Raw genomic sequence first — 23,774 nt, forward strand, 5'->3', positions numbered from 1 at the left:
CCAAAACATTTTAGAGTGGCCTTTTATTGTCTCCAGCACAAAGTGCACCTGTGTAATGATCATGCTGTATAATCAGCTTATTGATATGTCACACCTGTCAGGTGGATTTTGTGCACAAGATTTGAGAGAAATAAGCTTTTTGTGCATATGGATCATTTCTGGGATCTTTTATTTCAGCTCATGAAACATGGTACCAACACTTTACATTGCGTTTATATTTTTGATCAGTGTAATTATAGACAAGTTGACCAACAAATAGCCTACCAAAATGTCGGAAATTATATGCAGAAACATAGGCCTATCTACATGAGGCTTTTAAAAAAACATGGGCCTTAGATTTTCACTTTATGGGTTATTAGCAATTGCGATCTAGAAGAAAAAGAAATGCACACCTATTTAGGCGAGGTGCTGGTTAGCGGAGTAGAAAACTACATAAACGTTTATACATAAACGAGTCATCCCGCAGTGTTTGTGATTATACCCTGATGAAGACAGCTTGGCTGTCGAAACGTTGGTAATTAAATGTTGCATCTGAGCTCCTAGAGTGTGCGGCTCTCTTTTATTTTCAAGTTATTAGCAATTGCAGGCAGGTGCGGGTGAACAAACAGCTGACCCGCGCATCACTAGTGATCACACACCACACCTCAATCGGCTAAGGCCCTGAAGAGCAGCCGGTTAGTAGCATCCGGTGTGTTTGAGCAGGGTTAGAACGAAAACTTGCAAGCCCAGTACACCAGCTTTGACCCCCTGTATTCAGATGCCTGTATGATGTTATCAGCTGGGGACAGCTGCTGTTATTCTGGCTGTGGTTCAAACTCAAAGTAAACAGCCCTCGTCCCTCAGCACTATGCCCTTGGGGGAATCCCCGCGGCCATATTTGTCGTCGGTTCAAATGATTAGCCAAGCAAGGGAAGTTTGCAACCCCCTCAGCCCTCGTTTTTTATTTTGTTTGCGAGTGTACAATTATGTTCACCTCGGGGACTGAAACGCCCCATAATTAAATTCGCAATGATTGTTCATCCGCTAAGAAAAGTCCACCAAAACTTAAAACCTCAACATCAATATGAAATCAACATACAAGTGTAAGTAAAAAAACAATGTAAATAAGTTAGAAATTGTGCTACTAAATGCATAAACATGTCTCATAAAAGTAATTATGTTTTTGTTTGGTTAGCTTTTGGAAATAAATAAATAAAACATTTTCCTTCTTCAGAAGTAGCTAGTTAGCTAGCAGTAGGCGTATATTGATAATTATATAGTTAATATAAGTAGACATGCAATTATAATTGACTGTAGCGCATATAAAGCACCCACCTACCGGTGGCTGAAAACATAATCATTGCGGGATGAAAGAGTGACAAATTTCCGGGCAAGGACGGTACATTTAACTTATGTCAGAGTTATACTTAAACTAAATCTTTGAGTGCTTTACGATAAGGATGGCTGACAAGTCACACTCAGATAATTTGTTGAGGGCCCCGAGACAAAAGTACAAAGGTATTTTATAGCCAAGATACACCCCTTTCAACCTACATGACGAACAACAGATATATAGAATGGGTCACAAGGTTAAGATCTGTATGAAAGATACATATTGTCACGTCTGCTCCCGCCCCCCCCCCCCCCCCCCCCCCTGATGCTTGAGGGCGCCAGGTTGCCCTGCATCACGCACTCCTGCCATCCATTACGCACACCTGCCTTCCCTTGTTACGCACATCAGCGATATTGGACTCACCTGGACTCACTGTTTATTTCCTCCCCTATATTTGTCAGTTCCCCAGCTCTGTTCCCTGCTGCTGCATTAATTGTTTTTGTCTGTGTTATTAGTTTGCTGACACTGTTCCTGTCTCGTGCCATGTCTGTACTTTATTAAATGTTTTACTCCCAGTACCTGCTTCGACTCTCCAGTGTCCTCCATGTGACACCTATAATACATAGCAGACAGTATCTGCTGTGTCAACAGTTTTCATTGTGTAGAGACCAGTGTCTGGCCCTCCGACTCCAAACTAGAACCATGTCGGCCCGGTACAGTATAGAACAGAAACATTAATTCATGCTCTGGAATGCTCTTTAGGTTTTATCACCCAAAAGACATTGTAGATCTCCTGTCAGTGTTATTTCCCAGAGGCCCATCCTCAGTAGAATCCCCACACAATAGTTAACAGAATACTCTATTCTGTTGAATAAAACAACCATTTGATGCAATAAAAGTATTATAACATAATCTTGCAATTTTTCCACCATACTTTCAAACCCCAGCTGATGGTGCTTCCGTTTGTGTGTGTGTTTCTGATGGTGCTTCCAGGTGCACACTAAAATATTAACGAAAGGTAGGTGGCATCAGAGTTGGCCTCATTTATAATTCAGGACACACACCTAGTGGAGGCCCCTCAGAGGAGGAAGGGGAGGACCATCCTACTCAGCGAATTTCATAAAAATTTAAATAGTGAAATATTAAAGTTTATTTCTAGATACAACTATAGAAAATATATTTACATCACCAAATAACTGATTAAAACACACTGTTTTTCAATGAAGGTCTACAGTAGCCTCAACAGCTATTTTCAAAAACATAGGAGGCTTATTGTTCTCACCCCTTTCCATAGACTTACACGGTAATTATGACTACTTCTGGAGGACGTCCACCAACCTATCAGAGCTCTTGCAGAATGAACTGACATGTTGTCCATCCAATCACAGGATCAGAGAATTAATCTAGTACTGAAAGCACAAGGTACAGCTAGCTAGCACTGCAGTGCACAAAGTGTGGTGAGTAGTTGACTCAAAGAAAGAGAAAGACAATAGTTGCACAGTTTAAAACAAATATTTTTTTCTGAAATTAAGGAGAAGCAGCAGAGATTTATTTTGTAGTATTTTATTTATTTTTGTATACCTTTCACGCTAACTAATGCAGCTAATTTAGCCTACTCGACAAACTGACTCAGAGAGGACTGCTATTTATGCTAGCTAGCTGGCCAAGGCTATCCAACACTGCAACTCAAATCGAGCTAAACATTTGTTTTTATTAAAACAGGTTTTTAGACATGTTTGCAAATGTATAAAACATTTTGAACAGAAATACCCTATTTACATTAGTATTCAGACCCTTTGCTATGAGACCCGAAATTGAGCTCAGGTACATCCTGTTTCCATTGATCATCCTTGAGATGATTCTACAACTTCATTGAAGGCCACCTGTGGTAAATTCAATTGATTGGACATGATTTGGAAAGGCACACACCCGTCGCTATAAGTTCCCACAGTTGACAGTGCATGTCAGAGCAACAACCAAGCCATGAGGTCGAAGGAATGTCAGTAGAGCTCTGAGACAGGATTGTGTCGAGGTTACCAAAAAATGTCTGCAGCATTGAAGGTCCCCAAGAACACAGTGGCCTCCATTCTTAAATGGAAGAAATTTGGAACCATGTGGTGATGGGAGAACCCTCCAGAAGGACAACCATCTCTGCAGCACGCCACCAATCAGGCCTTTATGATAGAGTGGTCAGACGGAAGCCACTCATCAGTAAAAGGCACATGACATTCCCCTTGGAGTTTGCCAAAAGGCACTTAAAAACTCTCAGACCATAAGAAACAAGTTTCTCTGGTCTGATGAAACCAAGATTGAACTCTTTGGCCTGAATGCCAAGTTTCACGTCTGGAGGAAACCTGGCACCATCCCTACAGTGAAGCATGGTGGTGCCAGCATCATGCTGTGGGGATGTTTTTCAGCAGCAGGGACTGGGAGACTAGTCAGGATCGAGGCAAAGATGACCGGCGCAAAGTACAGAGAGATCCTTGATGACAACCTGCTCCAGAACGCTCAGGACATCATACTGGAGTGAAGGTTCACCTTCAAACAGGACAATGACCCTGAGCACACAGCCAAAGCAACGCAGGAGTGGCTTTGGGACAAGTCTCTGAATGTGCTTGAGTGGCCCAGCCAGAGCCCGGACTTGAACCTAATCGAACATCTCTGGAGAGACCCAAGAAGACTCGAGGCTGTAATCGCTGCCAAAAGTTCAACAAAGTACTGAGTAAAGGGTCTGAATATTTATTTAAATGTGATATTTCCATTTTTATTTGAAATAAAATTGCAACGAATTCTAAAAACCTGTTTTTGCTTCGTAATTATGGGGTATTGTGTGTAGATTAATGAGGGGGAAAAATACATATTTAATCTATTTTAGAATAAGGCTGTAACCTAACAAAATGTGGAAAAAGTCAAGGGGTCTGAATACTTTCCGAAGGCACTGTAGATGAGAGAAGGAATTATACAACGAGCACAGTGATGATGGTGTATGTGTTTTCTATGAAAGTGAGGGGGATCAGGGGTGAATTCATCCTGCCGATTCTGTTGCAAAGCGTTTCTTGAACAGAAGCAAACGGAACCAAACGGGGATGGACTTAACTGAATTTGTCCAATAAAAACTCTAGTTTTTGTACTAATGATTACACCCCAGATCAGCTAGATGCAGTCAAACGTGTGCAAGGCGGTACACACTGGGCAAAAACTGGTTGAATCAACATTGTTTCCACCAAAACATCTACGTGGGAAACTCATTAGATTTGCAAAAAGTCATCAACCGCCAGGGCATTTCATATTTTTTTCACTTGACTTTTAACCTGCCGATTTTGTAGATATCCAACTGATAGTTACAGTCTCGTCCCATTGCTGCAACTCCCATGCTTACTTAACCCGGAAGCCAGCCGCACCAATGTGTCGGAGGAAGCTGGCGACCGACTGCCACAAGGAATCACTAGAGCGTGATGGGACAAGGACATCCCAGCCGGCCAAACTCTTCCCTAAGCTGGACGACACTGGGACAAGTGTGCGCTGCCTCATGGGTTCCCCGGTAGCGGACGGCTGCAACACAGCATCTAACCCGGATCTGTGGTGACGCGGCAACATTAGCTATTCTTTTGCCTCAATCACACTAGACCTGAATCAGAAGATGAAACCATAGGCCAAACAATTGAAGATTGTTATTCTGACGTTTTCTCAGTGCAATTTGAGTTATATTATTCAATCTGGCAATGTAAAGTTATTGTTCTGTCAGTTTCCCAAGCTAATTCCCTACTTTTCACAGACACAGCAGTAAACAGCTCTAACGTTACAGGTTTCACTGTCATGGTACATAGTAGAGGTCTGCACACGACCGATTTCTTCATCCTGCTCCTGGTCACACCCGCTGGCTTTCTGTCTGACTCCCACCCGCTACAGCAAGAACTGGTCCCAAACCCAATTGCAGTCCCGCAATGTAATTTTAGGCGTATGTGATGCAGCCCACTTGATAGCCATGGTCCCAACAATTTTGCTAGATGTAGTTTGAACAGAGCAAAATTGGAGAGACTTGCACTTTCTCTAAATCTAAGTTTATAGATTATAGATTTTCAGACGGAGAATTATGGGTGATCAATATTTAGGCCCATTTCTAGGCAATGTAGGAAACTATAGCCTAATCATAGGCCGATTTAGGAAGTACATTTCCTGGGAAAGATTACTGCCCCGTGCTTCCCCGCCCATGGGTAGGCTATAGCCTACTATTTCATTGAGACCACATGCGCACCTGATCTCGCACGTACAGTGGTTCCTCCTTTAAAAGTTGCGAGCTTACACCACGGGACTTAGAGGTACCCAGTGTCACGGCTTCATTGCTCTAGACCACCACAAGGGGGAGTTAGAGCACTCATTATGCATTTGGGTCCCTAGGTTTTTATATGACCAATCATATCGAGTGGTTCCAATGACGAGTTTGACGTGAGCCACCCGTCCCTGGTGACTTTCCTCAGCAAAGATGGCTGACAAAACATTACGGGGGAAGCAAATGTAAGTAATTATAACGTCATAACGAGTCAAACTAAAAATGTACAATTGAGAGGAATATGTTAGTTAATGTAGAGACAAACGTTTGTGCATATTTTTTTGTCATAAAGTTAATTTACGACAATCGCAATTTAGCAAGTTAACTGACTAGCTAACATTATGTGTTATGTGTTATGACATGAGTACAGTATGACATTGTAATTCATGTTGTTTAATGTTTTAGGGACTCCTGAGAAAACCAGCAAACCAAATATATTCATTGATCATGTACTTTTCCTTGGCAAATAAATGTGAGGTTCAGGTATGAATCTCTGTGAGACATTCTTTTTCAGTCATATCCAATACCAGGTGTATCAATCTCCATTCTTTGAATGATGCTGTGTCTGCATGTATGACTGACAATTATACACTTCAACAGTGTTTACCACTCCTGCTCCTGGGACATCAATGATTACACATTGTAACTATGCAATAGACTAGAAACATGATTTAAGTAAAGGCTGATTTGTAATTCATATATACAGAAAGAAAACCTATGCATATCTAACTCCCTTCATAGTATTTAAATGTGATACTTAATTTCAACAAGTGGAGAATGTGAAACACTTTATTGAAATACATTAATTATCCAGGTGTTATAAATACATAATACATGCATTATAATTATGATAATTGTAATATTATATTATAAATACAAGTTCAATCTATACTTCAATGCACATATGGTGTGCATTATAAAACGAGGAAGAAAGACGAGGTGGAGAAGACAGAAAGGGAAAGAGGTAAGAACAGAGGCAGACAGCATATGATTCATGAATTACAGTGCTACCCTAATATTCTCTCAGTTCAACACAATTAATTACAGTGTCTCTAGCGGTGTCTCCTAACCAGCCTTGGGCCCCCAGTTGGCCTGAAGGTTATCTTAAGAGTGGGTGAGGTGGCGATGACGGGACTGGCTTCCTCTCTCACATCAAAACACACCTGCAGACGAGAGACAGATGGATAGAGAGCATTATTCATTGTTTTTTTTGTTCGAACACGGTCAGTCATCATAATCATCAGGAGGTGAAATCACCCTGTTTTTGTTTGCTTGGAAATGTTGATACTGGGGACTGTTATCTGAAGAAACTGTGTAACCAAGCATTTATAGCAGCTAAGAAAAGCATTGCCATTAATTGGAAGGTTGGTTATCCTCCCACAATGTCAAGTTATGTGTCACTAGATGTGATTTATTACAAGATTAAGGGTATACTGAGCAACTTTCATAAGGTCTGGTGCCTTATATGGAATTTCAGTACGACTAAAGGAGTCTGTATTGAAAACATGCCCAAGTCAGGGGAGATTCCTATTTAGGCAATCCCTAGAGGCTGGGCTGCTCAGTCCTATGGAGGATGTGCTATTTCTGTGTGTTAATGTATATTTGAGGTGTTTTTTTTGTTTCCAAACCTTTCCCTTGGGAATTAAAAACACTAAAAGAGGTGAACTGGGAAGGAAATTGTATTGGGAGAGAGTTAAGTTATTACTAGACTGATGGGGGTCGGGCGTGCAGGGGGCTTGGGCTGGCTGGTCGGTCTGGCTGAAAATCTTCTATATGGAGGCGGCATATTGGATTGTGTAAAAATTAAGGACATTTGCTTTTGATTCCAACAAAAATTCTGGGGAAAAGTACCACAGACCCCCCCCCCCCCCCCCCCCCCCCCCCACCACCACTTCTAAAACCAAAGTGGCGCCATTTTTAAGACTAGGTTGAAGCAACCTCATGATAGGTATAGGAAAAATCGAATATCATGTAGGAGCCTAAAACTATTGATGTAATATTGAGCTGGGTGAATGGAATATGAATGACAGTCACCCAATATGCTGTAATAGAAATAAGAACATGCTCATAACAATTTTTTTAAATCCTCCATAGTCTTAAGCAGCACCGATCGTCACACACACACACGCGGCTATTCTGTGTTGAGTGGTTAACAAATAAACAGGTCCTCCTATAGGCTTAATTCATGCAACTTTAGTTGTGATACAAACGTTGGGATATATGTTTAGATTTTTAATACATTCTAATGCTGCGTGAGGCAATTCTAATGATGATTTGAAAAAGTTGCATGAAAGGCATGAGCTCTGATTTGTTTCTTGTGCACAAGCACTTGATAATATTCTCACCAGGCTTCAAATATCCCAGCGGCATGCCCCTAGTGTGGCCACAATGTAACCTAAAAAAATCCATGCCTTTTGCAGTCAAAGTGGACGTTTTGCCTATTCCCCCATAGTACAAAAGTTGACATATTCTATTGGTCAACTTGTCCTTCTGTGCAATAAATAAATATTCCAAACATACTCTGGGACAGTTGTGGGATGCGATAGATTCTAAATTCATAAATTCAGACTACTATTGGTGGACTAAGATTTTATTTTAGTTGGGACCAGTCCTAGAAATGCAGGAAATGAGCTATAGATGCCCCCCAAAATTCTGAGGGCAGACCCCTTGCCAGGTTACCCCCCCCCCCCCCCCCCCCCCCACCTCCCCACTTCTAAAACTAAAGTTGCGCCCCTGTCTTTACACATACTAAATATTATATATGTCAAATTACTTTGGATTTAGAATGGACCATTATCATGCACCTGTCTCGGAACAGGAACATGGGAATAAAAGAACATGTCATCTATGCATTTATATAGGGAATGGAGGACGCTTTTCCTGTGGTTCACATTCATGCCAGGTAAAGCGAAAACATTTGCAATGATGTCAGAGTGATTTGAGGGACAATAGAGTGCTGAGTGCCAGGCAGTCAGCAAGTTTGAGAGGCTACTAATGACCATCTCAGCAGCATCAGAGAGTGGAGAAGCCTAGTTACCGTGTCTAAATGTGACTGCGCTCATGACTCGTGACTGCCGGTGTGGCGGTAATATGGTCACCGTAACAGCCCTAGTACTATCTCATGTCAGTGTTGTAAAACTTTAACAGACGGGATTGACCTGTGTGAAATAATTACTTGTGTTGAAAAGACATTGTCAGCGAGTTTGCCATGGAGGAATCGCATGAGTTGAGTATCACATTCTGCTTCTTATTAGATATTGGGAGCGTGATAAACCAAACAACAGAGATACAATTGAGAGTGTGAGCAAGTGTTTCCTGTAGATGGACCTGGCAAAGGACGGCTTGCAGTAACTGCAGGATCAACAGAAGTCACAGTGAACTTTCTCATGGACACTTGACAAATTCACAGCTGATTCCACTCAATTACTGCGAAACCGTTGATAAAAATTAAGTTAATTTACAAGGGAGTATAAATGTGTTGGATTGCATTGGAACCCTCTTGTGCTGTAGTGTTGCAGAGTCATATGCAGTCAGGTCCATAGTTATTGGCACCCTTGATAAAAATAAAGAATACAAATACTGAGCTATATTCTATGCTAATTATACTAATACAATTGCTCAGAAAAAGAGATGTTTAACAAGTAATACAAAAAAATGTCTCAGGAATATAGGGGTCAAAATGTTCAATACTCTAGCAACCTCCCCTTGCGAGGATAACAACACGGAGCCTTTTCTTCAAATGTTTTATGAGATTGGAGAACACGTTGGGATGGATCTTACACAATTCCTTATGGACTGCCCTCTTCAATTCAAACCACAGGTTTTCAATGGGTTTCAAGCCTGGAAACTGAGATGGCCATTGCAAAATGTTGATTATGTGGTCAATTAACAATTTTTGGGGTGGATTTTGATTAGTGCTTGGGGTTATTGTCTTGCTGGAAACCTTGAATCCAAAACAAGACACATTCATTAATTAATTAATGCATTTGTCCATCCATTCCATTGTAAACAAACAAGGTATAGCTTCAAAACATGGTTAAAAAAATCATGTGGTTGTCATGGACTGTCAGTCCTTGCATCTAGAGCGTTGATCGGTTGGTTGGTTGCAGAGATTAAAAAAATAAAAATAAGGTACGAAGAACGTTTATTTCCGCATGTGAATAACAAGCTATACAATTTACAACCCTTTGTTATCTTCTACAATGGTAGCTCCATTGGAGCTACATATCTCTTATTTATTGCCTTGCCATCGCATCACTTCCCTCCTGTCCTCACACCAAGGCTATAATAAATCCTATTTAGAGATCAAAGAGAGGTGATGGTTAAATATTGAAGCAACAGCTCGTTTGACACAGACCACCTCCCTTTAGTCACTTCTAAGTCATTGTATATACAGCGTAATATGCACCTCAGCTCTTGTTGAATGTCATGTTAACATAGCGTCTGCCCCTGAGCAATCATGGGTCTCAAGAGAACCCATGCTATGGATATACTATGGTGTTTTCTACTATTGATGGCAGTTATAGGTATGATCCCATACTGAATGCATTTGAATGGAAAATGCTTTACCTTTTCTATGCTTCGTGTGATTTTAAATTACATTTAACCCAAAAAGTGCAAACATATTTTGAGTTTAAAAGTCCAATACAGATGTTTTTGGGTAACAGTTAGGTACATTCCTGTGTCCCCCCCCCCCCCAATTAGAATGGTGAAAAAGAAACAAACATAGCTTCTTAGAAAAGAGCAATTTCTCAAGCAAGAATTTTGCTAGGACTGCCTGGGAGTTGGTCTGACTGGGTAGGGGAAAATTTGCTATTTGGAACTCTCTGTCTTATTGGTCTACTAACTAACTAACCAACTCAGTTCTAATTGTATCTGAAAGATGAGACTCTCAACCTGGTATAAATACATTGACTGGAAGCTAAATATGTACAGTGCCATTAGAAAGTATTCACAACCCTTGACATGTTCCACATTTTGTTGTGTTACAGCCTGAATTTAAATTGAGATTTTTTTGTCACTGGCCTACAGACAATAACCCATCATGTCAAAGTTGAATTATGTTTTTTGAAATGTTTACAAATGATTAATTAAAAATTAAAATCTGAAATATCTTGAGTCAATGAGTACAGTATTCAACCTCTTTGGTATGGCAAGCCTAAATAAGTTCAAGAGTCAAAAGTTGCTTAACAAGTCACATAATAAGTTGCATGAATAGTGTATAACATGATTCTTTATATTAATACCCCATCTCTGTACCCCACACATACAATTATCTATAAGGTCCCTCAGTCGAGCAGTGCATTTAAAACACAGATTCAATCACAAAGACCAGGCAGGTTTTCCAATGCCTCGCAAAGAAGGGCACCTATTGGTAGATGGGTACAAACAAAAGCAGACATTGAATATCCCTTTGAGCATGGTGAGGTTATTAATTACACTTTGGATGGTGTATCAATACAGCTGTCCTTCTTAACTGAGTTGCTGGAGAGGAAGGAAACCGTTTTAAAGATTTCACCATAAGGCCACAGGTGACTTTAAAACAGTTACAGAGTTTAGTGGCTGTGATAGGAGAAAACGGACAATTGATCAACAACATTGTAGTTACTCCACAACACTAACCTAATTGACAGAGTGAAAAGAAGGAAGCCTAATACAGAATGAAAATATTCCAAAACATGCATCCTGTTTGCAACAAGACACTAAAGAAATACTGCAAAAAATGTGGCAAAGCATAATTAAATTCTTGTCCTGAATACAAAGTGTTATGTTTTTGGAAAACCCAATGCAACACATTACAGAGTACCACTCTCCATATTTTTAAGCATAGTGGTGGACGCATCATGTTATGGGTATGCTTGTAATTGGGTGAGCTAGTGAAACTGGATATTTTTTTAGGACTATAATTTCCTCTCCATATTGTACAATATGTGTGTCTCTACACACCTATGCCTAGGCTATTGATGGATTCAAGACAAGGTCGTTTTAATTGATCTCAGAGTCAAAATAGCCTGTCATTTAGATCATTTGTGTGTCTCCAGTCATGTCAAATGACGTAGAATTGCATGAAATTCAAAAAAAAAATCCCATCCGTGCAACTTCTGTAAGCGCCTCAACTCTAACTGCTTTATGCCACTATGCAATGATTTATTATAAAGGTCGAGAAAAAACTCCTGTGTTCTGGTACCTAAAATACCCCCAGGTTACTACTCTCTGGCATAACTTTTTGTCCAGGAAACTCACGGTTTACAAATTAAGCACTGGTCAAACTATAGGCAAACATACAATAAACATAAAAAGTAAGCGTTTGTCAAAACCAGAACAGCTCATAGGTCAGGAACGGCTGTTTCTGCAGAGTGACCATAGATGTGTACATGGAGAAAGACCTAAGACAGCTGTGCTACATCCAATGTTATGAGCATACAGTGGCTTGCGAAAGTATTCAACCCCCTTGGCATTTTTTCTATTTTGTTGCCTTACAACCTGGAATAAAAATAGATTTTTTTGGGAGGGGTGTGTCATTTGATTTACACAACATGCCTACTACTTTGAAGATGCAAAATATTTTATTTTATTTTGAAACAAACATGAAGACAAAAAAACAGAACTTGAGTGTGCATAACTATTCACCCACCCCAAAGTCAATACTTTGTAGAGCCACCTTTTGCAGCAATTACAGCTGCAAGTATCTTGGGGTATGTCTCTATAAGCTTGGCACATCTAGCCACTGGGATTTTTGCCCATTCTTCAAGGCAAAACTGCTCCACCTCCTTCAAGTTGGATGGGTTCCGTTGGTGTACAGCAATCTTTAAGTCATACCACAGATTCTCAATTGGATTGAGGTCTGGGCATTGACTAGGCCATTCCAAGACATTTAAATGTTTCCCCTTAAACCACTCGAGTGTTGCTTTAGCAGTATACTTAGGGTCATTGTCCCGCTGAAAGATGAAAATCCGGCCTAGTCTCAAATCTATGGAAGACTGAAACAAGTTTCGCTCAAGAATTTCCCTGTATTTAGCGCCATCCATCATTCCTTCAATTCTGACCAGTTTCCCAGTCCCTGCCGATGAAAAACATCCCTGCCACCACCATGCTTCACTGTGGGGATGGTGTTCTCAGGGTGATGAGAGGTGTTGGGTTTGCGCCAGACATAGCATTTTCCTTGATGGCCAAAAAGCTCAATTTTAGTCTCATCTGACCAGAGTACCTTCTTCCATATGTTTGGGGAGTCTCCCACATGCCTTTTGGCGAACACCAAACATGTTTGCTTATTGTTTTCTTTAAGCAATGTATTTTTTTCTGGCCACTCTTCTGTAAAGCCCAGCTCTGTAGAATGTACGGCTTAAAGTGTTCCTATGGACAGATACTCCAATCTCTGCAGTGGAGATTTGCAGCTCCTTCAGGGTTAACTTTGCTCTCTTTGTGCCTCTCTGACTAATACCCTCCTTGCCCGGTCCGTGAGTTTTGGTGGGCGGCCCTCTCTTTGCAGGTTTGTTGTGGTGCCAAATTCTTTCAAATTTTAATAATGGATTTAATGGTGCTCCGTGGGATGTTCAAAGTTTCTGATATTTTTTATAACCCAACCCTGATCTGTACTTCTCCACAACTTTGTCCCTGACCTGTTTGGAGAGCTCCTTGGTCTTCATTGTGCCATTTGCTTGGTGGTGCCACTTGCTTAGTGGTGTTGCAGACCTTTCAGAACAGGCATATATATACTGAGCTCATGTGACAGATCATGTGACACTTAGATTGCACACAGTTAGACTTTATTTAACTAATTATGTGACTTCTGAAGGTAATTGGTGTCGTGGCAGAATCAGAATCCTTTAGGTAACATTTATAAATAAGATGTTTTATTAATTTTCATAAGCATGCTTATGTGGGAAAGTTACTTGGGCCCAGAGAGGGGAGAGGTCGGGTTAGTCTTATCTGTGAATGTGTATGTAACTATTCCTAAACCATGTGAAGGGATGGTGTGATTAATGGGGAACCAGTTAGGTGGCTCCACAATGTCTGTGTGCCAGTCACTCCTCTCTGTAAGCTTGTCCAGGAGGGGTTGTATTTTTTATGGGAGTATCTAGATATTGACAATTGATATATGCCATTGGATGAGGTAATGTCTTGGTCCTAAGTGGTACCAAGAACGAGATAAGAGCTTTGTTTAGGAGACCAAACTGAACGATAATTTATAGCCAATGCTGTCTGGCTATGGGATACTCCTCTCTGAAGTAAAGTCTTTCTTTGTGTAATGTTCCTAAAGACCTGTGGTTTGTCATGTCGACTAGGGGGTGGATCTTTGCTGTTAAGGATCTCAGTTGCCATTATGTTGAGACTCTCAGAGAATTCATTTATAGACACTGAATTGATCTGAGAGTCACAGTGCTATGGTGAAGCTCATATAATTAAAGATGGACTTTATGATAACTCTGACTTATGTGTGGTTTGCTCTCTCATGATTTGGTAATACAGGAAATTTCCACGACATTGGTTGCACCAGAGCTTATTTAGGGGCATCAAAGCAAAGTGGTGAATACATATGCACGCACCACTTTTCCGCCTAAATTTTTTTTACATTTAAACAATTAATTGTTTTATTTTTTTATTTCACTTTACCAATTTGGACTATTTTGATTATGTCCATTTTTATTTTTAAAAATGTATTTTACCTTTATTTAACTAGGCAAGTCAGTTAAGAACAAATTCTTATTTTCAGTGACGGCCTAGGAACAGTGGGTTAACAAACCTTGTCAGCTCAGGGATTTGAACTTGCAACCTTTCAGTTACTAGTCCAACGCTCTAACCACTAGGCTGCCCTGCCGCCCGACTATAAAGGTAATTCAGTAGACTCCTGCTGGGAGTGTCATACAGAAACTCTAGTTCGTTTTGCCATGCTTTGATGGCCATAGAACCTTGTAGATTGCAATGCATACATACTATGATACTGTCATAAAACTATTACAAAACTGTACTAATGACTGATTATCTACACCCGTAACTACAGAAAATCCAACCTCATCAACTGGTTTTATATTACATCTTAAGAGAACAATTTTCCATTATCAGATAGGATTACAACATCAGAAACGTGGGTGATACCAAACAAACTCAAAGCAAATATGGCTAATTCTGTGAGGAAAAAAGTGTCAGCAACAAATGGTACGCTGGAAACAATTCCCTCAACACCTTCTGTGGTTCCCAGTGAGCCTGCCACTACAATTAAACAAACTTCAGAAGTCACAGAGAGGCAAATATCAGGCACTTCCATTGGGCTCTCATCTACCCAGGGAACCGAAAATACAACTTACACATTCACTTCTGGTCACACAACAGTACCCCCTGAAGTTACAGGTTAGTCTTTAACTAGCACGGCATCAACAACAACTGAAGCAATAACCACAACACCCTCTCTAACCATCCCGACCACACCTCTTCTAACTACCCCAACTAGGCCGACCACACCATCTACTACATCCAATCCAACTACATCTCCTCCATTGACCTCTCCTCGTCCCGCCACATCTGGACCTACACCTCCAACAACTGTGACTGTGGGTAAGGGATCACATGACCTTACCAGGAAAAACTCTCTAGTGATATTACTACCTATCTCTACACAATATGCTGTCCTGGTTGATCTACAGTGGGGAGAACAAGTTTATGATACACTGCTGATTTTGCAGGTTTTCCTACTTACAAAGCATGTTGAGATCTGTAATTTTTTATAGGTACACTTCAACTGTGAGAGATGGAATCTAAAACAAAATCCAGAAAATCACATTGTATGATTTTTAAGCAATTAATTTGCATTTTATTGCATGACATAAGTATTTGATACATCAGAAAAGCAGAACTTAATATTTGGTACAGAAACCTTTGTTTGCAATTAGAGAGATCATACGTTTCCTGTAGTTCTTGACCAGGTTTGTACACACTGCAGCAGGGATTTTGGCCCCCTCCTCCATACAGGCCTTCTCCAGATCCTTGAGGTTTCGGGGCTGTCGCTGGGAAATACGGACTTTCAGCTCCCTCCAAAGATTTTCTATTGGGTTCAGGTCAGGAGACAGGCTAGGCCACTCCAGGACCTTGAGATGCTTCTTACGGAGCCACTCCTTAGTTGCCCTGGCTGTGTGTTTAGGGTCGTTGTCATGCTGGAAGACCCAGCCATGACCCATCTTCAATGCTCTTACTGAGGGAAGGAGGTTGTTGGCCAAGATCTCGCGATACATGGCACCGTCCATCCTCCCCTCAACACGGTGTAGTCGTCCTGTCCCCTTTGCAGAAAAGCATCCCCAAAGAATGTTTCCACCTCCATGCTTCACAATTGGGATGGTGTTCTTGGGGTTGTACTCATCCTTCTTCTTCCACCAAACACAGCGAGTGGAGTTTTGACCAAAAAACTATATTTTTGTCTCATCAGACCACATGACCTTCTCCCATTCCTCCTCTGGATCATCCAGATGGTCATTGGCAATCTTCAGATGGGCCTGGACATGCGCTGGCTTGAGCAGGGGAACCTTGCGTGAGCTGCAGGATTTTAATCCATGATGGTGTAGTGTGTTACTAATGGTTTTCTTTGAGACTGTGTTCCCAGCTCTCTTCAGGTCATTGACCAGGTCCTGCTGTGTAGTTCTGGGCTGATCCCTCACCTTCCTCATGATCATTGATGCCCCATGAGGTGAGATCTTGCATGGAGCCCCAGACCGAGGGTGATTGACCGTCATCTTGACCTTCTTCCATTTTCTAATAATTGCGCCAACAGTTGTTGCCTTCTCACCAAGCTGCTTGCCTATTGTCCTGTAGCCCATCCCAGCCTTGTGCAGGTCTGCAATTTTATCCCTGATGTCCTTACACAGCTCTCTGGTCTTGGCCATTGTGGAGAGGTTGGAGTCTGTGTGATTGAGTGTGTGGACAGGTGTCTTTTATACAGGTAACGAGTTCAAACAGGTGCAATTAATAAAGGTAATGAGTGGAGAACAGGAGGGCTTCTTAAAGAAAAACTAACAGGTCTGTGAGAGACGGAATTCTAACTGGTTGGTAGGTGATCAAATACTTATGTCATGCAATAAAATGTTAATTAATTACTTAAAAATCATACAATGTGATTTTCTGGATTTTTGTTTCAGATTCCGTCTCTCACAGTTGAAGTAAAAATTACAGACCTCTACATGCTTTGTAAGTAGGAAACCTGCAAAATCGGCAGTGTATCAAATACTTGTTTTCCCCACTGTATGTAACCACATTTCCTTAAATGTAAAAAATAAATAATAATAATTAAAAGGTCAAGTTGTTGTTCTTTTTCCTGTCAATTAACTACAGAGACCATTGAAGTATAAACAGATACAGTTGATCTACAATGCCTTCGGAAAGTGGCAGGGGTGGCAGGGGTTTTGCTCTGACATGCACTGTCACTGACAGGTATGTGTTTTTCCAAATCATGTCCAATCAATTGAATTTACCGCAGGTGGACTCCAATCAAGTTGTACTGTAGAAACATCTCAAGGATGATCAATGGAAACAGGATGCACCGGAGCTCAATTTCGAGTCTCATAGCAAAGGGTCTGGATGCTTATGTAAATAAGTTATTTCAGTTAACTAAGTCCCCACTCCTCCCTTTCCTTCATATCAGGGCTAAAGACATCCATACTGAACCAGTGGCTGGAGGACGACTTTGAGTGGCCCGACAGGCCAACTTCGAGTGGCGACTTGGTTGGTTCAAGTAGTACCACGGTCCTAACAGGTAAACTGTCTAAAGCTTGCTCTGCTATCATAGGTTGTTGCTATAATTGTGTTTTAACCCCCTGGAGTCAAATTATTGGACGAAACATTGAATTTGACGCAATGCTATTAGCCCCTAGAAATGTATTGAATAACAGACTCATACATGGAAAAACAGAGTCCAAAAAACATTTTTTTTAATTGAGACATATCTGAGAAACATAAGATCAGGATGTTTTTTTATCGTAACCTTTTCTTTTTGTCACTAAACTATTTCCATATACACAGTGTACAAAACATTAGGAACAGCTGCTTTTTCCATGACATAGACTGACCAGGTGAAAGCTGTGATTCCCTAATTGATATCACTTGTTAAATCCACTTCAACCAGTGTTGATGAAAGGGAGGAGAAAGGTCAAATAAGGATTTTTAAGCCTTGGATTACTTGTGTATAACCCTAACCCACCTTATGGTGGCCGAGTGGGCTTGCAGTACGAGGCAGACTCCTCCAATGTCTCCCTACCATGGAACACAGGCACAGTTGGGGATTCTATTCAAGCTATACTAGATGCCATCTCCTGACATTGTGCCCCTTGAGCAAGTCACTTAAACACTTTCTCAAGGGGTTAAAAAGCAACAAAAATATGATAAATAAAATTGGACAGTAAAGCTTTGTTCTTACTCTTTCTTCTCCTATAAAAAGGTGTCCAGGGAGAGATTTGAGACCAGCTACCAGTTCCTGGTGGGCTGATAGGGACGCCATACAAGACATACAAACACCTGAACCGACCAACCTCTTCAGGGCAACGTTTTGCATTGAGTGACCCTGGCAGCCAATCAAAGGCGGAAAGAAGGACAGAATGCCGCATTTAAAATGTATTATATACTGTATTTCTTTGTCGTCAAAATTTGCAAAAAGTAGTCTAGCGCTTTTGGAATTTCTGATGCTCCCAGAATGTCTAGCTTTCATTTCAATGACTGTTAGCAAGCTGGACAAAAGTGAAGAGACTATAAATGAAAGTCCAATATCATTTCTACAAACTTTTGATTTGGTCTTAGTAATTTCAATGTCGATTGACATCGTTTTGCTGCGACAAAAAAAAAAACATTTTCAGATTGTATAGGCTCGCGGGCCTTGAGTTTGACAAGTGGGCTACATTGTCATTCAACCGGTTAAAAAAAGCTGTAAAATACATTATACTGTGGTTGCACTTTATAAACTGGTGTACTTTCATGGTAAATTACTACATAGGGATACTATGGAGGAGCTAATGTTGACTTTAAAAACCTATTCCATACTTAAATACCTTTTTTCAATATTGCCTGACCGTTTATGATCAGCAGACCGGAGATAAAGTCACTGAGATGTCTTGGCTCATCCTTTAAATCAGTGTTTCATCAACCACCGGGAAAAAAACAGACTGGAACAAGATCTGTATTGGAAGGTCTCCTCTTTGGGAGCGAAGACTGAATGAAACAGCAAAAACTGTTTTACCAATGATATGATGCAACTTATGCCAGTTTGACAATTAGCAGTACTCATTTTTAACGTTGGTACTAAAGCTAATGAATAATGTTGTAATATCACATGTATATAATAACATGGCCTAACAACGTGTCTGTATACAGAGAACAGATATTGAACACTCAAAACATCTTTGAAATGTGTAATAAAAACAAAGATTTATTTCCTGACTCATTTTTGAAAACTGCATAATATCAAAGCAACCAAAAATGACAAACCACAATCAAATGAACCATGAATGAAGGTTAAAGTGAGACATTTCTAATTAAAGAACTTAAGTACTGCTGTACTAATCCAAGGCTTTTAGAACATTCTATGAATTCCTCAAGTTGTCAGCTATTTTGTTTTTTCCGTCTCAAAATATAAAACAAAATGGAGGCTACTGTAACACAACCTCATCCAGCGACTGGATCTGTTTCCGTGCCAACAGTTTCAAAGGCACCATGAAGGGGTTAAGGGGACAGAGTCCCGCCTTCTCCCAGTCAGATTTTCTTTGCGTAGCCTTCCCTGACTTTGCTGACGTGTCATTGGTCGAGGGCGTTTGTCCCTGGGCTTGTCCATTGCCCTGTGAAGGCGCGACAGTCTCAGTTCCCGCTCTTTCCTCTGTATTCCCCTGCAACGGCACAGCCCCATCCTTAGCAACGGAATTGGAACACACGGCGACCAGGTTGGCAGGCACCACCGTTGCAGCCACACCCTGATTGGTTGAGGTGCATTCCATCCCATCACTTCCCAGACCATCTGGGATTCCACTAATAGCAACACCTCTTCCTCCTTCTAACTGACTCCCCTGTTGTACTTGAAGTGGGGCCCCCACCTTGTCACCAGCATCTAGACTTGGGGGCGTTGTCACAGCAACAAGTATTGCTCCTCCATCTGTTGCTCCATCTTGTCTTCTTTGATCTCCCGCTGCTGAGGACCAGGGCCTCCCAGTACCGGTGCCCTCCTGGGTCACTTTGGGAACCGGGGCTGAGAACCGTTCATGGACCTATGGGTGAGAAGAAAACAGAGTAATGTTGTCAAATATATCTCAAAAGGGAGAGATGGTGGAAAGAATATATTAAAAAGAGAAAACGTAAGATGGCGGAGAGGTCTGACTAGCAAAAGGGCAAACTCCCTCACACAGAAATGAGTGAGGTGGAGATCTATGACCCATCCGCAATTCTAGGCCTGGGCCCGTACTCACAAAGGGTCTCAAAGTTGGAGTGCTGATCTAGGATCAGGTCCCAACTCTTATTCCTTGCTAAATTAAAAAGCTAAACTGATCATAGAGCTGCACTAATACTTTGTGGATAAAGTCCCAGGTCTTATTCATTATGAATTAAAAAGCTAAACTGATCCTAGATCAGCTGGGCAATCTGATCTTAGATCTGTAGTTGAGTGTACAGTACCTGGAGCAAGTGGTGCTGCAGTCTGGCACAGTCCAGGAGGGGGAGCTCTTCAGGCAGAGACATCAGCAGGTCCAGTATTATAGCACTTTCTGGGGAAAAAGAAGTCACAGAAGAACAGGAACAAGAAGAAGATTATGATGAGGAAATGGGACAGACTGGCCAATCTTTTTGCAACATATGAATGTGACAGAGCATGTTGACCACATTGGAAATAGCCTAGTGCTCTTCTAATGTGTTATCCTCTTGACCCAAATGCATCTTTACAAGCAATTGGTTGTATAACAAGCAGGGTTGGGGTCAATTCCATTTAAATCCCGGTATATTCCAGAACTACACAGAAATTCCAATTATCTTCAACGCTTTTCAAATGGGAATATGAACAATTAAAATTGGGTTAACTTTCTGAATTGACTGGAATTTAAAATGGAATTGACCCCAACCCTGGTAAGACATGTAGAAAGAAAGAAACCAGATTATCGACTGTCATAAGGTAAAAAGTGTATAACTTACACCCCACCCCAACAATAGCTATCATCTCACCCATAGGAGTCAGTTTGAAGCATTCACTCTGCACATGGACCGTACTTAAGAACCGATAGATCTTCTCAAAGTCCACAATGCTCCCCAGGCCTGTGTATCTAGGTGTGTTCTCATCCGCATGTTTACTTTTCCTTGGCCCAGCCCCGGGATGCTGAGGCTGCGGCCTAATAGAGGAGGCTGCAGCAGAGGGCTGTTGTTGTTTTGACACATCGGCAGAGGCAGGAGAGGACATCACTGCCAACTGAGTGGAAGGGACGTTGGACATGGTCTGCCCATGCGCGCCACCTTGTGCCACCGACTGGGACTGCAGTGTTGTAGTAGGACCAGACGATGAGGCAGAAAGGGACTGTACAGGCATTGGTACTGTAAGCAGAGTGGAAATGGCAGACCCTTCTTGAATCTGACTGAGGATGCTGGAGTTAGAGCAACCAGGCTGGGGTAGGGCTCCAACCGTAGAGGCTGGTGTAGTGGTCCTGCCTCTCTGTTTGGATGCGCCAGAACCGGGGTTAATTGTGGACGGCTGGGTGGCAGGAACACCAGAGACTGGTACAGAGACTGCAGGTGGTGGTTGGGGTGTAGAAGCAATGTTAAACACTATAGGGCTGTTAGATACCCCTGAGGGGGCTGGGTTTTTTTGGGAGATAGGGGTGGGTATGGGTCTAGGTGGGATGGTCTTGAAGTTGGAGCGTTGTTGCTTAGGGAGGTAGTCTTCTCGAGGCGGGTCCGAGTTGGTCAGGCTGCCGGGCTCTGTGGCTGAGATGACTAGCATCTGGAGAGAAGATTGAGGGAGAAGGGAAGAGAGCGATAGAGGGGTTTGTAACTTTCAACCTTGAATATGTCTAGACTATCATCTAAATATTTAAGCCTAGTCAAATCAAATGTTATTGGTCGCATACACATATTTAGCAGATGTTATTGCAGATGTAGCGAAATGCTTGTGTTCCTAGCTCCAACAGAGCAGTAGTATCTAACAATTCACACAAATACACAAATCTAAAAGTAAAAGAATGGAATTAAGAAATATATAAATATTAGGACGAGCAATGTCAGAGTGGCATTGACAGTAGAATCGAATACAGTATATACATATGAAATGAGTAAAGCACTATGTAAACATTATTAAAGTGGCCAGTGATTCCATGTCTATGTATATAGGGCAGCAGCCTCCAAGGTGCAGGGTTGAGTAACCAGGTGGTAGCCGGCAAGTGATGTTTTAGTCCATATGTTTGCACTGTTTTCTAACATAATTGCCCTTTTTGAGATACTTTCACCTTCCCTTGAAAGACGTGGTATTGTGTAATATATATAAATGAACAGACCTGAGCGAAGGCTGAGGTAATGGGTTCCTCCAGAGCTCCAGCCATATCATGGGCCAGTTCAGCCCACAGCTGGATGGGCTTAAGGGCTGCCTTCTGCTCAGACCTCTGCTTCTTCACCTGGCCCACCACCGCTCTCAGCACACGCATCATCAGAGACTCCAACTGGGACTGGATCTGGGAGGGAGAGTGGATGGAAGAGAAACACTAATTGGTGTGTTGTGTATGAACGTACGATACAGAACTGGACACACACAGTCATGTGCAGCTAACCTTGTGGGGACATACAATTCAGTCCCATTCCACATCCTATTTTCCCTAACCCAAAAACCTAACCTTAACCCCCCCTAGAAATAGCATTTAACCTTATGGGAACCAACATAATGTCCCCAGTTGTCAAATGTGTGTTTACTATTCTTGTAGAGAGCGAGACACAGAGAGAGAGAGAGAGACACCGAGAGAGAGACAGAAAGAGACATAAAGAGACAGCGAGACAGACAGAGAGAGAGAGAAATACATCTCTCACATGCACAATGAATGATCGTGACCTCAATTTGAAATGCACTTTCTAGCTAACTTACTTCTTCTCTGGACTGCTTGGGAAGTTTTTCGTGCAGTGCCTCTAGGTCTATTGCCCCGTGAATCCCGCCAGTCATCTTGTTCTGCTTGTTGAGGCACCGCAGCAGGACCTGTTGCTCCGTCCGACTCCATCCCGTGCACGCGAACTTTGGTTTTCGCTTCGAGACAGTCTTTTCGGTCTTCTTGTTCACATAGCGCGTCGGTTGTATTCGAGAACGAGAGGGCGGCTTCATTGTGTTAGCTAGGTAGCAACGTTTAGTTGGATGGAAGACAAACAATTAGACAGGAGCTATCGTAGCTAGCACTGGTCCACGCGCATGCGTCGGATTTCCAATTAGCGTTACGCGCTGACGTATTCGCGTGGACCAGAGCTAGTCTGGCGGTATACACAGTGCTCAAGTCGTTTTCCTATTTTGGAGTAATGGCACCCTGTACAGACAGAGACAACTTATCCAGCAACACATTTGCTTTGATGAAAGGATATAGTAAAATGGAACGCGACAAAAGAGTGCAGAGGCAACTCGTTGTCGTCGCGCGAAAGACCAGAGTTAGCTTGCTAACTACAAAGCTGTCCCAGTCCCTAAATTATAGTTTGTTATCGACGTGATAAAGTGCAAGTAGATACCTGTAAATGTTGAGTTTTATCCGGAAAGAGTGAATCCTGTTCTGTTTCTATACCTAACCTTGACAACACGTTTTCTGCTCAAGAATCAATACACTACGGACTGCCGCAGGTTAAAAAAGTACGAACAATGTACCACTCGAGAAACGCGTTCTGGAAATACAAACTACATTTTGTAATGATGTGAGTGACTTTTGCACATTAAAGAAAATGTATCATAGATTATAGTCGTATATGAAATATAATTCTTCATGAAAATTTAAACAAAGAAAAAAACATTGGCAGCGGTGGGATTCGAACCCACGCCCCCGAAGAGACTGGAGCCTCCACTCTTCTGGGAACGCTTTCCATTAGATGTTGGAACATTACTGCAGGGACTTGTTTCCATTCAGTCACAAGAGCGTTAGTGAGGTCGGGCACTGATGTTGGACGATTAGGCCTGGC

The 23,774-nt window shown here is 41.7% G+C and overlaps 1 protein-coding gene and 2 long non-coding RNA genes across 3 annotated transcripts; 2 read left to right on the forward strand and 1 right to left on the reverse strand.

Moving 5' to 3' along the window:
* The first annotated feature begins 865 nt into the window (after nt 1-865).
* On the forward strand, nt 866-6,145 carry LOC109896422 (uncharacterized). The gene is made up of 3 exons (XR_002256097.2): nt 866-1,082; nt 5,711-5,827; nt 6,048-6,145. It is a non-coding gene; the product is annotated as an uncharacterized LOC109896422 (long non-coding RNA).
* Nucleotides 6,146-16,764: 10,619 nt separating this feature from the next.
* LOC116375279 (uncharacterized) lies at nt 16,765-19,008 on the forward strand. Its single transcript, XR_004211030.1, has 4 exons — nt 16,765-16,814; nt 16,959-17,057; nt 17,269-17,379; nt 18,061-19,008. It is a non-coding gene; the product is annotated as an uncharacterized LOC116375279 (long non-coding RNA).
* A 6-nt stretch (nt 19,009-19,014) lies between these two features.
* snapc2 (small nuclear RNA activating complex, polypeptide 2) lies at nt 19,015-23,470 on the reverse strand. The gene is made up of 6 exons (XM_020491273.2): nt 23,334-23,470; nt 22,711-22,949; nt 22,133-22,306; nt 20,814-21,582; nt 20,274-20,362; nt 19,015-19,870 (listed from the first exon to the last, which is right to left on the reverse strand). Exons 2-6 carry the CDS (start codon nt 22,939-22,941, stop codon nt 19,262-19,264), a joined length of 1,872 nt encoding a protein of 623 aa, XP_020346862.1. The 5' UTR covers nt 22,942-22,949; nt 23,334-23,470; the 3' UTR covers nt 19,015-19,261.
* Nucleotides 23,471-23,774: the final 304 nt, after the last annotated feature.

This window comes from Oncorhynchus kisutch, linkage group LG9 (assembly GCF_002021735.2).
Source record: "Oncorhynchus kisutch isolate 150728-3 linkage group LG9, Okis_V2, whole genome shotgun sequence".
NCBI classification, from domain to species: domain Eukaryota; kingdom Metazoa; phylum Chordata; class Actinopteri; order Salmoniformes; family Salmonidae; genus Oncorhynchus; species Oncorhynchus kisutch.